General features: G+C 50.0%; 1 protein-coding gene across 1 annotated transcript; it reads right to left on the bottom strand.

The window, feature by feature from the left end:
- Positions 1–7,026: 7,026 nt before the first annotated feature.
- Positions 7,027–8,599, bottom strand: LOC119558567 (vegetative cell wall protein gp1-like). Its single transcript, XM_037872022.1, has 2 exons — positions 8,514–8,599; positions 7,027–7,762 (listed from the first exon to the last, which is right to left on the bottom strand). The coding sequence occupies exons 1-2, from the start codon at positions 8,597–8,599 to the stop codon at positions 7,027–7,029; spliced, it is 822 nt and encodes a 273-aa protein (XP_037727950.1).
- Positions 8,600–16,990: the final 8,391 nt, after the last annotated feature.

The raw sequence follows: 16,990 nt of genomic DNA, 5'->3' as shown, positions 1-16,990 counted from the left end.
GCTGGGGATCGATAGCACACGAGTATCGATGTCCCAGTGGAGTCAGGAAAGATATCGGCGCGGGAGATTCAAGTTGCAACGAGGAGGATGACCAGCGCTGTAGAAACTAAACGGAGTTAAAAGCGTCGTGGGAGCATCGAGGGAGCAACGAGGGAGCGCCGCGGGAATCACAAGGACTCGAAGGCTAGGATAAACAAGAAAACGCCGGAGAGTAGGAACAAGTTTAAATTGTTTCCCGAAGTAAGGGGGGAATGTGAGGAGTTGAATAACTCCCCACAAATAGAAACAGCAGCAGATGGCCGGCCGCTTGCCAGATACGCGGCGAATTCGCGTAGTAACGGCGCGGCGAGGAGAGCGAGAGAGTTTGGAGACCAACGAAGGAGAGCGAGAGAGTTTGGAGACCAATGAAGGAGAGCGAGAGAGTTTGGAGACCGAGGATGGAGATCGAGAGAGAGTGGAGACTTCGCGGGCAAGGCAAGAGTGCCGTGTGCAAAAGCGGGTAACGGGACTCCATCGGACTTTGAACTCTCCCGTGAACTTTGGACCGGGAGAGGAAGTGCCACATCTCGGCGGTGGAGCGGCACACAGGCGTGCCACAAGCATCACGAGAATCAGCGGGATGGCAGCAGTGGGCGGAGCATCGATTGGAAGCGGTACGGGAACGACAAGTGGGTCATCCAGGACGCACGGACTTTGGACCCAGAGTGGAGAGATCCAGCGGGCCGTGCGCAAAAGGGAAATAACGGTTCCCGGAGGCCCTATATAAGGCCGCAGAGCGCTGGCAGCTGGATCAGTCGATCACAAGGAGTCAAACCGTCAAGATCAGTCAGATACCAAAGTGAACAATCAAACAACCCGATAATCTACAAGGGAGCAACAGCAAGTCGAGTCGCCAGGGAAACAACGCCGTGGGAGCCTACAAGGAGCAAGATTGCTACGTCGAGACGTTCGGGATTGGGATACCAGGAATCTCCGAATTGAGACGCAGGTAGCTGAGATCCAGAGGGCGTCACACGGCTAGGTCAAGGCGGTCGTTTAACTTTATCCACAAAGTCCTGGCGTTACGCCTGGAGAGAGTATAACCAGCCAGAAGGGAGAGCGGTCGATCAGTAAGGTCTCGAGTGGAATTGTCCAGGAGAGCCCTAAGGATTCGACTTGCGAGGTCCCGGAGCGGCGTGCCCGAATCACGAATATAACAAGCCAGAAGGGAGAGCGGTCGATCGGTACGGTCTCGAGTGGAATTGTCCAGGAGAGCCCTACAGATTCGACTTGCGAGGTCCCGGAGCGGCGTGCCCGAACCCCGAGTACCAAAAGCCACGCGGAAACGTCCAGGACCAAAAGCAAAAGGGTGAGGCTAGGGTGGAACGTTCGTTTACACTAGGCGTGGAAGCGAAGTAAAGCGCGAGGCAGATTCCTGGCGTTACCGCCTTGACTGTCCGCGCGGGCTGAGCGGAAACCCCAGTGGGACCATCCGGGACAGAGCAAGGGACAGGCGGCGGTGTGTCGAAAGGAGCGATCCTGGAGAGCGCAGCTTCTGTTCACCCTAGTCTGAGAACGGTGACGCTTCCCTAAGCCCGTACGGCTGACCCCCTCGCGAGTCCGAGTCGTTACCAGCAATCACCAAGTCACGCGTGCGAAGCGATCAGCGAGCGAGCGTCTTCAGGGAGCAGCGAGCGTCTTCAGGGAGCTGCGAGTATATTCAGGGAGCTGCGAGTATCTTCAGAGAGCTACAGGACTGGAGCACCGAGTCTTCAAAGGCGAGAGGTCGTCAAGTCAATCAGGACCATCGGACGTACCGAGGGTCACAAGCAACGAGTCAAGGCCAACCAAGCGACTAAGACACTTGTAATAATATACCCACAATAAACCCAATACGAACCCGTGAATTCTGTGCTTTCTCACTGAGCTACTGGGCGGTCACGTTAATATAAATTTGGTGGGACGAACACACAATATACTGAGCTAGCCGCACGAATCTCGTAGCGAGCAGACCATAAAAAATCAGTTCGTTACAACGCCCATACCATACACTACAATTAACAGCAAAGACGTAATAGCGTACGAAATTCATACCACAGCCCCAAAAGAATTTAACTTACCAAATAACGCAAGAGTACGATGGAAATTAGCCCCGCTTAAGGGAAGAAAATACAATTTTATCATAGGGATAGACCTCCTAAATTTTTTGAATGCATTTATAAACATTGAGAGGAAGGTTTTAATTTTAAATCAAAAAGAAAACGTAATTATAAACAATCCATATAAATACGAAGAAGTTTCTGTATTAGAAAGTAGCAGTAAAAACTTAGAGAATTTGAAACTCGACCACTTAAATGAAGAAGAAGTCAGAGAAATTAAAGTCATTGTACAACGATTTAGCAAACTTTTTTTTAAGGAGGGAGACCAACTAACTAGTACGACAGAAATTGAACACGCAATACGGACCAATACAGAGGAACAGTTAAACTCAAAACTTTATAGATACCCACCACAACACGAGGAAGAAGTTAGGAAACAAATAAAAGAAATGGAAGAACAGGGTATAATTAGAAAGAGTAATTCAAGATACTCTAGCCCACTTATAGTAATCCCGAAGAAGATCGACAACTCAGGAAAGAAAAAGTTTAGGATAGTAATAGACTACAGGAAGTTAAATGAAATAACCATAGACGACAAATTTCCGATTCCGAACATTAATTCTATTTTGGATAAACTAGGAAGAGCTCAATACTTCACTATAATAGATTTAGCCAAAGGCTACCATCAGATCTTAGTCCGAGAATCAGACAGAAAAAAAACGGCATTCGTAACGCCACATGGACTATATGAGTTTATAAGAATGCCATTTGGGTTGAAAAATGCCCCTGCCACCTTCCAAAGACTTATGAATGAAATACTTAGGGATCACATTAATAAAAAATGCGTCGTGTATCTAGACGATATACTTATTTTCAGCACCTCATTAAAAGAACATATTCAAGCTATTAACGAAATATTCCAAATATTAGAAAAGAAAAATTTAAAAATACAGATTGACAAGTGTAACTTCATGAAAAAGGAAACTGAATTTCTAGGACATATCCTTACAAAAGAGGGCATTAAGCCAAATCCAAATAAGATCGCAATCATAGAAAAATTACTGTTACCACGAACAGAGAAGCAAATAAAAAGCTTCTTAGGTATAAAAGGTTATTACAGAAAATTTATAAAAGATTATGCTAAAGTAGCACAGCCAATAACCAAGTATTTGAAAAAAAATGTTAAAATAAATCTAAAAGACCCCAACTATGTCGAAGCATTTGAAAAATTAAAACATTTAATCAGTTCTCACTCAATTTTAAGATATCCCAATTTTGAAAAAAAAATTACATTAACTACAGATGCATCAAATTATGCAATTGGATCTGTCCTATCTCAAGACGGTCATCCAATCTGCTTTGCATCAAGAACGCTAAACAATCATGAAAAAAATTACTCAGCAACAGACAAAGAATTCCTAGCAATACTATGGAGCGTCAATTATTTCAGACCATACCTTTACGGGAATAAATTCAATATATTAACTGACCACCAGCCAATAAAATTCTTACACTCAAAACATAAAGGTAAAGATATTTCACCCAGACACCAGAGATGGTTATTAAAATTAGGAGAATATCAATTTGAGATAGATTACTTGAAAGGAAAAGAGAACAGAGTGGCAGATTTTCTTAGCAGACTGGAAGACAGCGACCTCACGAACAAAACCGAAAACGAAAGAGACAATGAATACAAAGATAATATTTCAGACATAAACATGATAGCAAACATTGAAGATAATCTCTCAACATCAACAGTACACTCAGCCGAAGAAAATTTACACAATCATTTTTATATAAAAGAGGAAATAGTTAACAAATATAAAACACAAATAATTATTACAGACAGTAAAACAGACGAGTATAAAACAATACACGCAAAATCAATAATATTTATAGCAAAACATGACTTTCCAACAATGGGAGATATTTTCAGGAAATATATACACAAAGGAAAAGTCGGAATCTATTCAGAATTATCGTATCAAGAGTATAACATAGTACAAGAAAAACTTATAGAAATGTTTTCAGACAACAAACAATTAGAATTCATAAAATGCACACTCAGAGCTCAAGATATTGAACATGAAACAGAAGCAGTAAGACAAATTTCGTTTTATCATGTAAGAGAAAGTATGCACTCAGGAATTCAGGAAACATATAACCAATTGAAAAACAAGATTTACTTTCCAAAATTGTTAGAGTTGGTGCAAATGGTTATAAATCAATGCGATTTTTGCAAAGAAATAAAATATGATAGAAATCCTATTAAAAATAAATTCAGTAAAACGGAAACCCCATCAGATAAAAATCAGATAATACACTTGGATACATATGTAATAAAAAATACACATTTTTTAACGACCATAGATAAATTTTCAAAGTTCACAGCAGTATACCCATTAAATGATAGAAATCATATCACTATAGTAGAACAATTGGAGGAACATTTTACGAAAATAGGCAAACCAGGTAAAATAATAGCTGATAACGAATTTGATTCATTCAGGATTAAAGAACTACTAAGACAAGAAGGGATAGAATTACACTTAACAAAACCGAATAGTCACACTGGCAATTCAGATGTAGAAAGACTACACAATTCACTAGCAGAAAAGTTTAGAATAACATATAAAACGGAAGCGTCGAATATGTCAGTAAAACAAATTATGCAGAGAGCAGTGAGAAATTACATTGAAAGATATCACTCCACAATCAAATGTACCCCCAGCGAAGCCCACAACAATAAAATAGAATTGACAAAAATAAAAGAAAATATAGATAGCGCTAAACAAAAAATGTTAAAAAAGCACAACGGCAACAGGGAGCATTATGAAGAAAAACGAGAAGAGGGTTTTATAAAGAACTACAAGGCAGTCAGACACAAAGAAGCTCCGAAATTCAAAAAAGCAAATCTCGGTAATATTGACCCAATAAATATTAAACGCCCTTATAAATTTACAGAAAATACTAACGACGACTATGTTGCTGACGACAATACTAATGACAATGGCAATAACAACAACAGCGGGAACACTAACGATTCAAGAAATACCTGATCAGGACGGGTATGCGCAAATAGAGATGAAAAATCAAGATATAATTATCACAACAGATATAGTAGTACATATAATAAACTTAAAAGATATTGACAATATTTTGAACGAAATAGGAAAAAACATAGAAATGACAAACAATGACAGCAAACCCATATTACAATCGGAACTAACTGAAACAAAAAACAAATTGTATACCCTATATGAAAACCACAATCGCGAAAGAAGAGGATTAATTAATGTAGTAGGTAGTTCAGCAAAATGGTTGTTTGGAACAATGGACGATGAAGACAGGAAAGAAGTTGAGAATCATATCTCTACATTTAAAGAAAACATGCAGGAAACAGATGAAGCATTAAACAAGCAAATTTACATAAATACGTATTTCAATGATACAATAAAATACATTGAACAAATAGTTAAGTCAGATAGAGAGGCAATAGAGAGACAATTGAATGCAATTAGCAAATTCGAAAATAACAGAGACCAGGAGAACTTATATTACGACCAACAGAAAAAAATTCAGTTAATAAAAAATAAGATTGAACACATACAATATATTACATCTCAGCATATTAACAGATCACGAAATAAAAAAATACATTATCGATTTCAACAAACTAAACCATATAAAGTTAGCTACGGCTATGTTCAGAAATAATCTTTTAGTATTCGCAATAGAAATACCAAAAAACTTTATAACAGTAAAAATACAACAGATAATACCGATGCCCAATGAAGAAAACTTTGAAATAGATCAGGAATCAGAACTGATATTTAACTATAAAAATTCAACATACACCTATAAAACAAATAAAAAATTAAGAGAAATGCGAAAAAGTAAACATTGTGTATTTAAGAAAAATTGCAAACTGATACAAAGAAATTAAATGCAAATATTAGAACTAGACGAAGAAACCGTAGTAATTAAGAATAGTAGTAGTAATTAAGAAAAACCGTAGTAATAAAGAAAAAAAAAATGAAACATTATATCAAAATTGTAACAGCAATGAAATTAAAATGCAAAAAAAATATTCTAATACACTTTACAAATTGTACAATAGGTATAGAAAATAATTATTTTACAAATTCATACGAATTAGATAAGAAAAGAATTTTATATGAGAAATCAAACCAAACTCAAAATTTTACTAAACAAATCACTTTTGAGAAAATATTGGAAAATAATAAGATTAACTGGTCGAACATAAGAAAATTAAAAACACATAAAGACATAAATTATTTTTTTAATGCAACCATACTTTTGTCAATAATTGTATTAATTGCTTACATTGTTTTAAAATACAAGAAAATTAAAATTCAGCTCAATAACAATAGAATTCAGGAGAATTCTTATCTAAAAGGGGGAGAAGTTACGTATAACCCCACTTCACTTCCCACATATGTCCAAAACCCAATTTCTTCTTTACCACCTCTTAATAATAAAGTACAAGAATTGCTTAACTCATTAAATGCTAAATAAACAATATATTAAAGTAATACAGCAAACAGGAAATGCACAGGTTAACGATCTGGCACATGCCAACCAAAATAAGTTCTAAGAAAATATAAAATCCAAATAAGCAATAAAACACAGTAAATGCATAGTTTATCGATCGTTATTAAATTCAGGCTAACTAGAGGCCAACGATCTTACACATGTCGACCAGAATAATTCGTAAGAAAACCTAATACGCACTTCTGTAAACCTAAATTAAGTTTTCTTTAAAACATTATCAATAAAGAATATTCAGTTGATTTTTGCCCACCAAACCCGCTTGACGTGTTTTACTTACAAATAATTTATTTTTTTAAAACTTCGCAACTCCTTAAACAAAATTCGCGCGGTGGCGCTGCCGATGGCTCTGCTGGGGATCACTCGGTGAGCGCTCCTAGTGACGTGACTGGGCGCTGGGCGCTACCAGGGGCGCACGGCAGGTACTGCTGACGTGCGGCAGTGGCGGACCGATGTGGTTGCGGCTGGCGCTCCCGTTGCCCCGTGGACGGCGCTGCTGGCGGCGCGATGGACGTTGCTGAGGGCGCGGTGGCCGCTCGTTGCGCGGTCCTGGTGGCGCTCGTAGCGTGGCTAGTGACCACGTATCCGGCGCGGTTGGTGCGGTTGGCGCTGCTGAGGGCGCGGCTGGGCGCTGCTGATGGGCGCTGCTGTGGGCGCTGCTGGTGGCGCTCGGTGGGCACTCGGTAGGCACTCGGTGGGTGCTGCTGGTGGTGCAAATGACGCCGCCCGATGGGCGCTGAACGCTGCTAAGGGCGCGGGCCCGCTCGTTGCGCGCTCCTGGTGACGCTCGTTGTGTGGCTGGTGACCACGTGTCCGGCGCTGTTGTTGGCGCTGCTGGTGGCGCTCTGTGGGCACCTGATGGCCACGTGGGTGGCACTGCACGGCGCGGGACGCTGCTGGGTCTGCGCTGCTGATAACGCGGCTGGCGGCGCGGGTGACGCTGCTGAGGGCGCGGTGGCCGCGCTGTGCGTGCTCCTGGTGGGAGCGCTGGGTGGGTGCCGCTGGTGGTGCACTGACGCCGCTCACTGGGCGCTTGTTGGGCGCTGCTGGGCCGCTCTGTGGGCGCTGCTCGGGGTGCGGTATGCGCTGGGCGGGCGCCAAACTGTAAGGACCTTTTTCATGGGCTGGGATAAAACTCAGTCCGGCCAGGGTCCTCTACAGTTAAATTTGTAGAAAAGTATTGGGACGAAACTGGACGGGGAGTTGCCGCGTGGATTTGTGGGGAAAGGAGGCCAGAGTATCCGCGTTGCACCGAGTAAGCAGCTCTAGCGCAACACGGCACCCGAAAGGTATAGTGGAGGGCGGGGCTGCTCCCGGCGAAAATACTAACGAAACGAGCGGCATGGCCGATCCCTGAGAAAATACCAACAAAACTGGACGGAGTGGCCGTTCCCCCTGGATGTGCGACTCACAAGCTACTGGGGTAGGGGGTAGGGATCCGAGGGGAGGATGGCCGGAGGCGACCCTTCAATGTGCTCCCTGTGGTCGATCGAGTGGTCGTTTGCACTGAGTAGTCGTCTCTGGCGCAACACGATTCCCGACCGGCACAGATCACTGCACGTGGCTCGCGACTACCTAAACCGTATTTGGGGCGGGGTTCCCAGGAGAGGGTGGCCAGAGGCGATCCTTTCCTATGCTCCTTGTGGGCGATCAGGTGGTCGTTTGCACCGAGCGAGCTTCTATAATGCAACACGATTCCCGACCGGCACAAATCACTGCACGTGGGTTCCCGAAAAATGCACAAATTCACACGGACACATACTTCTTCATTCTCTTTTGTCTTTATTATTCGCTAGTTTCACAAGTTATTGTCCTAGTCCCCTACTCGCACTCAGTCTGATCTCTATTGTCTGTCCCACTTACTCCTTGGATCCGGCGTGCCGACGCTCGTGCCGCTGTGCCACTTCGGGTTGAAGTCCGCTTCTAGGTCTGGTCGCCTCTTCTGCCATTCGGGAAATGAGAGCGAGTTTCCGCCCTTGCGGCCGCATGTAAGCTCGGTTTGCCGGGTTTTTCCGTTTCCCAACACAGTTTCTTATCGATCCCCCGCCTATCGCTATCGGCACTATCAGCTGTTGGCCCTCGGTTGACCAACACTGGGTGGTTTTCCAGCCTTGGTGCGCGCGATATTTAAATCTGATAAGCTTAGCTTCTAGTTTGAACTTAAATAAATTGCCTTCGTGGCGTAACGACTTATGGCTAACTTATGCTTATAACTTATAAATAAATGGCCTTCGTGGCGTAATCTCCAATTATATGCCTTCGTGGTGGAAAGAATAGAAGTGGCGAAATGTGGAGGGTGTGTTTCACGCATCCTCACACCCCCCCTTTCTTCGGCGTGATTATGGCGGAGGGAAACGATCACCTCCCGCCCGGCGGTGATGGTGACTCGGAACCGATGACCCTCGATCTGGCGCAGGTAGCGCACCCTCCGTCGATCCTGCTCCTGGATGGATGCGACTAGGGCTGTAGGCAGTCGTCGCTGGTGGGTGTCTACCCTCCAGCCGACTGGGGCGACGATCCACTGGGCCTCCTCCATGACTTGTCCAGCGTCCGGACACTCCCGGAGGGCTTGCAGGACCTAATCCTCCTCTTCCCCGCTGAGGAATAATTGCAGGTCCGGTTCCCAGCCCATCTCGCTTGGTGCGATCGTGCGGCCGGGAGTTTGCGGTACGGCGCGCGCAGAGGTGCCCAGGCCCGGCGATATTGGGTGCGGCGATCGCTGGCTGTGCGGTCGCAACATCCCTTCCGGGGTTCGTGGGGAGCTTTGCAAACGTCCGGGCGTTCGTGGTAGCGGACTGGTATTGTGGCTTCCACCTCCTGGGGGTGACGTCCGTCGCGGCGTTCTGGGAGATGCCCTCGGTGGCCGCTCTGGTGGTGATCCGGGCGATGCCTCTGGTATGGCCGGCGGTGGCGGGTCTGCGAAACCCTGGGGAGCGTTTCCTCCGACTCCTGGGTCCTGGCCAGCAGCGTCCTCCTCGTTGGCGTCGTCCTCCTCCTCGTTGGCTTCGTCGGAACCGTGCCCGGAGCTGAGTCTACTCCCGACGTCGGCTTCCCCAGGCTCTGGGTTGACGTAGCCGCCGTAGTCCTCCCAGGCCCGGTTGGCTTCGTCGATGACCGGCTGTTGGGGCGCGCGAAGTTGCCCGGCTCCAAAGCGACCGTCCATCGCCACGGAGGAGTCATCGGAAGACATCGGGCTTCCCGAGGGGCATCGTTCGGCTTCCCGCCGGCATTGCTCAAGGTAGCCGGGTGCGAACGCGTGGTGATCCTGGATCTGGATCCAAGCATCCACCGAACGGTGAACTGTTGCCGTCCTCGGTTCGCCGGATTCGAAGACCTGCAGCCGTGCCAAACGGGCCACCGTGGGTGCTGTCGGGTCGTCGTCCTCGATCCCCCGATGCTCCAACAACAAACGCCGCAGGTGGCTCGCCGCTAACTGCGATGCTTGCGTCCGGCGACCACGGCACGGTGGAGATGGAGTCGCCGTTACGAGCTTCGCGTGACTGGAGGCTGAGGATTGGGCTGAAGCTGGGTGGTGTGGGGCTCCGGTCTGACAGGACCGAGTCCCGGCTGGGGGGTGCGCCGTCGTTGGTATCCATGTCCGAGTCATGGTGGTTGACCGGTTGGTAGACCCCTGCGACGAAGTTTGGGTAGAAAGGCTCCATCCTGTTGTTGTAGTTCCGATCTGTAGATTGCTAGAAAATTAGCCTAGGCCTACGTTCCTTACTTGCCCTGCCTGAGTGCGAGGATCGACTTATCTAGTGGGTACAACTCTCAGCTTAACCTAGTTTTCTACTAAAGTTAGTACTACGATGCTTTGGGTACATTCGTCGACTCCCTTACGTTGGACACGCGCTCTCTCCGGTGGCCTCTTCCGGGTCCCCTAGTTGGTCGCTGCGTTGGTGGTACTCCCTTAGGTCGCCTACTCCTGCTGTTCGCCTCTTCCTGTTTTCCATATGTTGTATCCTGACGATATTCGGGAAGAGGAACTTCAGCACCTTAAATGGCCCCGAGTACTTAGGAGCAAGCTTCGCGTTAAAGCCTTCGCTGGCCTTTGACAGGTGGTGGAGGCGGACCATAACCTGTGATCCGAGCTGGGGTCTCCACTCGCGACGTCGCAAATTGTAGTGGCGGCCTTGTTCCTGAGAAGCCATCTGGTTGGTTTCCAGCGCAGTGCGGAAAGCTTCCTGAAGTCGTTTAGGTCGCTCAGTGGGGTCCAACGGCGACGAGTGTAGACCAGGCGTGACCACATCAAAGAGGGCCCCTGGCAATCTGGGTTCCCTACCCTGCACCAGATAGGCGGGGCTGAAACCGGTGCTATCTGAGATGCTCGTGTTTATGGCCAGCGAGATCTCTGGCAGTAGCTGATCCCATGTCCTGTGATCCTGGTCCACGTACTGGGCTATGATTGTCTTGATGGTCCGGTTTGCCCGTTCGGTGGGGTTCTGCTGCGGGGAATAGGGAGCTGTGTATTCCGTGTGTTAGCTGTGTTAGTGCGACAGAATGTCTTGAAACCGCGGCTGGTGAACTGCGTGCCGTTGTCGCAGATCAAAGTCCTGGGTGCTCCAAAGCGGGATATTATTCTTTCCCGAAATCCAAACTCCAGTTGGGCGGCTGTGGCCTTCTTTAGGGGGATGATCTCGACCCATTTGGAAAAGACATCTATAAATACGAGCAGCATGGTATTCCCTCGTCGGGTCCGAGGGAGAGGTCCAACGAAGTCGGCTCCGACAAGCGCGAATGGCTCCGTGGTATGGCGGGTGAGCATTTTGCCCGCCGGTTTGCGTTGACTCACCTTGTATTGTTGGCAAACCAAGCAACTGGTGCCGTACCGCACAACGTCTCGATGTAATCCCGGCCAGAAATATCGTTGGGCAATCCGTCTGCGAGTTTTCCGGATGCCCAGGTGTCCAGCAGAAGGGTGGTCGTGGCATTCCTCCAGCACTCGTTGTCTCTGCTCCCGAGGCACGCAAAGCATCCATGGGTTGCTGTTTCCCACGTCTGAGGTGTGTCCGATGTGTCGATACAGCTGTCCGTGATCCAGAGTGTAATCCGGAAACTTTTCTGGACTTCTTGCATCCTCCGGATCCATTTGCACTGAGTTCCGTATTCCGCGAGCAGCTGAAGCATCCCTAGGGGTTGCCGGGAGAGGGTGTCGGCGACAACGTTGTATTTGCCCTTCCAAAAGAGGACGGTAAACTGGTATTGTAGCAGCTCCAGAGCCACATCCGTAATCACGTCAAACTGGTAGCCCTCCAAGTAGCAGCGTAGCTTCCACGTGGCCCAAACTATGGCGAGGCACTCCTTTTCGGTGGTGGAGTAGTTTTCCTCGGCTCGCTCGAGGCGTCGACTTACGTAGGCGATGACCTTTTCCTCTCCATCGATGCTCTGAGTGAGGACTGCTCCAAGACCTGCATCACTTGCATCCGTCTGAAGCTGGAACTTGTATTCAAAATTTGGGCAGGCCAGTAACGGTGCGGCCGTTAGTCTGGCTTTGAGTGTCTCAAATGCCTGCTGTTGGGGCTCCTCCCAGCTCCACTTGACCCCCTTCCTGAGGAGTCGGGACATGGGCTGAACGATGGAGGCGAAATCCTGGACGAAGCGTCGATACCAAGATGCGATGCCCAAATGGCGACGGAGTTCCTTGACGTTGGTTGGCGGGCGTAGTCCCTGGATAGCAGCTATCTTATCTGGGTCCGTCCTGATGCCTTCTTCGCTGATCGTGCGCTGGCTGCATCCGACTGGGCTGGCAGCTGATATACACCGATTTCCCGTTGTGGTTCCCGAGGCCCAGGTGAGGCGGCTGGTTTGCGCGTGTGAGTTTCCACCGTTGTGGTGGCCAGCAGGGCGCTCGTGGAGGGGCGTCGAAACGGGTTCTTCTCCTTTGCCGTGGCGGCGTCCGCCTGCGGCTGTAGGCCGTACCTGTTCTCCGTGGTGACGGGTTCCTTGACAACGGGGGTCCCGAGGGGTCAGGACTTGTCTTCCGCACTGGCGCGTTTGGCTTTATGTGCGTCCTCGGAGCAGGCTTTGGAACTGTTTTGGTCCCCCATCGGTGCCTTGCGATGATTGCGGCGTACCGGGTGTGCTTGGGGATTGCGCGGTTGCGGCCTTAGGAGTCGCCCGCGTATCTGGGGTTGGTTCTACCTTCCGGGTGGCAGGTGGGGCTAGTTGCAAGCAGACTTGCCCGCAGATTAGAGTTGCGCTGACGGCGCAAAGAAAGTCGATGCCCAAAATCACTTCATCCAGGATCGTTGGCAGGACTAGTAGCGTCAGCCCGATCGGTCGGTCGTTTAAGCCGACTTGCGCCTGGAGGGCCTTGGTCACCTCTTTCTGGGATCCATCCGCCAGAGAGATGCGGGAGCGGACTTCTCTGCTGTTTCTTCCTGAGTCTAGGCGCTTGGCGATCGCTTCGCTGACAAAGCTTCGCGAGGCTCCTGTGTCAATTGTTGCCGAGAAAGGTTGTCCCTCGATGGTAACATTGGTAACAATCCGCCCCCCCGCCAGGCGGAGTGTGGAGTCTAGTGATGGGGGAGCACCGAGTGGGTCACCGCAGGCTCCCGACGTGGGCGGCGACCCTGGCCGTTTTCCGTCCGGCGGCAGCAGTCGATGGTACGGATGTTTCGTTTCCCACAGTCCCAGCAGTGCATCAGCGGTGGGTTTCGGCATTCTCGTGTGAAGTGTCCAATTTCTCCGCAGCGGTGACAAGCTCGGCCGATGTCAACCGGTGGTTCCGCTGCCTGGGCGATCATCCCGTTGGATATCGCCGGCCTCCTGGGTCCAGAGGGCGTTGGAGCGAGAAAGTTCTGGGGTCTAGGTGCGGGTCTTCCGCTGCTCTCCCTGCCGGAATTCCAGCTTGCGGTTGGAATTAGGGCTGCATGTCGAACGGGGTCTCGATCCCGTGCGATTTCGAACGCAGTTGCCAGTTGGGTAAGCCCCTCTAGTGAGGAGAACTCATGTCGCCGTATGAAAAGCTGGTACTCCGGCATCAAATTCTCGTAGATCCGCTCGAGCTCCTGGTCAAGTGAGTACTTGGCGCGTTGCATCATCAGGCGTAATTCCCCTACGTATATTTTGAAGAGCTCGCCCACTTGTTGTTGCCTGGTCCGGATGGCATCTTCAAGGCTCTGGTAGTACCGCGGAGGCAAGAAAAGCTCCAGAAACTCTCTCCGGAAAGTTTCCCATGGCTCGGTGTGCATTTGGTATGCCCGGTACCAGCCTTCGGCGCGGCCTGAGAGAAGTCCAATGACGGCCCTCGGTATGTCACTCGTTCTCACATTGTAGGCAGTGGCACCTTCCTCGATGCGTTCTATAAAATGAACGGGGTCTGACTGTCCGTCAAAAAGTACGCCCCATCCTCGCAGTTTCTCGGCGAATACGGCCGCGGATATAGGGCTGTGCGGAAGATGGGCGGCTGGGTTGGCGGCCGGTATCTCCCGTCCAGGGCTTTTCCGTAGGTTCCCTAAGCAGGGCACGGGAAGCGTGTGATCCTCAATTCCGGGCATCGGTGAGGTGGCCCAACTGGTGGACGTCCTCTGGGTGGGTGCTTCCGGGTATACTGCCTCCAGTGCGGCAAAGCGCTCTCGTAGAGCCGGGCTGTGGTCTCCTCCTCCGATGAAGGATGCCAATCGTGGTCGTAGTTCGTCTACTTGGCCGTTCGGGTCAAGTCCAAACTCCTTTAGCAGAGCCTGCAGCTCGTCCTTCCGGCGGTAGGCGATCCACCTGACCCCCATGTTTGCGGTCGTGGAATCACCCCCGGATGCGGTGAAAAACCTGTCCTCTTCCAGTCCGGCAGCTGACGGATCTGGCTTTGATTCTGCGTCCTCTGACGTTTTCTTTCCCGAGACACTGGGCATACGCGCGGTGGCGCTGCCGATGGCTCTGCTGGGGATCACTCGGTGAGCGCTCCTAGTGGGGTGACTGGGCGCTGGGCGCTACCAGGGGCGCACGGCAGGTACTGCTGACGTGCGGCAGTGGCGGACCGATGTGGTTGCGGCTGGCGCTCCCGTTGCCCCGTGGACGGCACTGCTGGCGGCGCGGTGGACGTTGCTGAGGGCGCGGTGGCCGCTCGTTGCGCGCTCCTGGTGGCGCTCATAGCGTGGCTAGTGACCACGTATCCGGCGGTAGGCGCTGCTGAGGGCGCGGCTGGGCGCTGCTGAGGGCGCCTGTTGTACTGTTGATGGCAGGGTTTTTGCGGTCTGTGGGCGCGGCTGATTGGCGCTCCTGATGGCGCTCGGTGAGCGCGGCTGGTGAGCGGCGGCGCTGATCGTTGGGCGCTCCTGATGAACACGTGGGTGGGCGCTTCCCGTGGCGCGACTGACGCGCGGCAGCGCTGATCGGTGTGGTGAGCGCTCGGTTGGCACTGCTGTTGCCCTGCTTGATGGCGCTCGGTGGATCCCGTGGGGGGCGCTGCTGATAGCGCGGCCGATGGGGCGCTGACGCCGATGGTAGGCGTTCGTTGGGCGCGAGGCGCGGTGGACGCTATGGAGGGCGAGGTGGCCGCTCTGGGGGCACCTGATGGCCACGTGGGTGGCACTGCACGGCGCGGGACGCTGCTGGGTCTGCGCTGCTGATAACGCGGCTGGCGGCGCGGGTGACGCTGCTGACGGCTTCGTGGGAGGCCACGTGGCTATGTGGCGCTCCGGGAGTGGATTGGCGTTGGCGGGCGCAGCGTTACGGGATCCCCTACTCTAACTATTCCTGCGGTCTCCTATCTTTCCCTAAATCTCGTCTACTGGACATGGGTCTTTAGGCCATGCGGTTGGTGGTAAAAAAACCCAACTCTCCTGAAGGATATCTAGTCGTCCTTATTCGTCCCTGTTCGGGCGCCAAGCTGTAAGGACCTTTTTCATGGGCTGGGATAAAACTCAGTCCGGCCAGGGTCCTCTACAGTTAAATTTGTAGAAAAGTATTGGGACGAAACTGGACGGGGAGTTGCCGCGGGGATTTGTGGGGAAAGGAGGCCAGAGTGTCCAGAGCAGCTCTAGCGCAACACGGCACCCGAAAGGTATAGTGGAGGGCGGGGCTGCTCCCGGCGAAAATACTAACGAAACGAGTGGCGTAGCCGATCCCTGAGAAAATACCAACAAAACTGGACGGCGTGGCCGTTCCCCCTGGATGTGCTACTCACAAGCTACTGGGGTAGGGGGTAGGGATCCGAGGGGAGGATGGCCGGAGGCGACCCTTCCCTGTGCTCCCTTTGGTCGATCGAGTTTGCACTGAGTAAGCTTCTCTGGCGCAACACGATTCCCGACCGGCACAGATCACTGCACGTGGCTCGCGACTACCTAAACCGTATTTGGGGCGGGGTTCCCAGGAGAGGGTGGCCAGAGGCGATCCTTTCCTGTGCTCCTTGTGGGCGATCGGGTGGTCGTTTGCATTGAGTAAGCAGCTCTGGCACAAATCACTGCATGTGGCTCGCGCCTACCTAAACCGTAATTGGGGCGGGGTTCCCAGGAGAGGGTGGCCAGAGGCGATCCTTTCCTATGCTCCTTGTGGGCGATCGGGTGGTCGTTTGCACTGAGTAAGCAGCTCTGGCGCAACACGATTCCCGACCGGCAAAAATCACTGCACGTGGGTTCCCGAAAAATGCACAAATTCACACGGACACATACTTCTTCATTCTCTCTTGTCTTTATTATTCGCTAGTACTACTACTACTACCCCTACTCGCACTCAGTCTGATCGCTATTGTCTGTCCCACTTACTCCTTGGATCCGGCGTGCCGACGCTCGTGCCGCTGTACCACTCCGGGTTGAAGTCCGCTCCTAGGTCTGATCGCCTTGGCTGCCATTCGAGAATGAGAGCGAGCTTCCGCCCTTGCGGCCGCATGTAAGCCCGGCTTGCCGGGTTTCTTCGTTTCCCAACACAGTTTCTTATCGAACCTCCCGCCTATCGCTATCGGCACTATCAGCTGTTGGCCATCGGTTGACCAACACTGGGTGGTTTTCCAGCCCTGGTGCGCGCAATATTTAAATCGGATAAGCTTAGCTTCTAGTTTGAACTTAAATAAATTGCCTTCGTGGCGTAACGACTTATATTATAATTATATTATATATTATAACTTATAAATAAATGGCCTTCGTGGCGTAATCTCCAATTGTATGCCTTCGTGGCGGAAAGAATAGAAGTGGCGAAATGTGGAGGGTGTGTTTTACGCATCCTCACAAGTGAGGTATTTATAATTCTTTTGATTCTTTGGTTTTATAAATAACTTTTTTTCTTAAATTTAAATACTTAAAAATGGCTCTTTTTTGTTCCAAAAAAGATTGTCAGTTTGGATCGTCACCTAATGACGTTTTTATTTACTGTCGTCTCTGCAACACAGTTATAAATCCAAAATGTAC

This window comes from Drosophila subpulchrella, unplaced genomic scaffold (genome assembly GCF_014743375.2).
Source record: "Drosophila subpulchrella strain 33 F10 #4 breed RU33 unplaced genomic scaffold, RU_Dsub_v1.1 Primary Assembly Seq111, whole genome shotgun sequence".
Taxonomy (NCBI): domain Eukaryota; kingdom Metazoa; phylum Arthropoda; class Insecta; order Diptera; family Drosophilidae; genus Drosophila; species Drosophila subpulchrella.
This window is presented reverse-complemented; position numbering and strand designations above follow the sequence as displayed.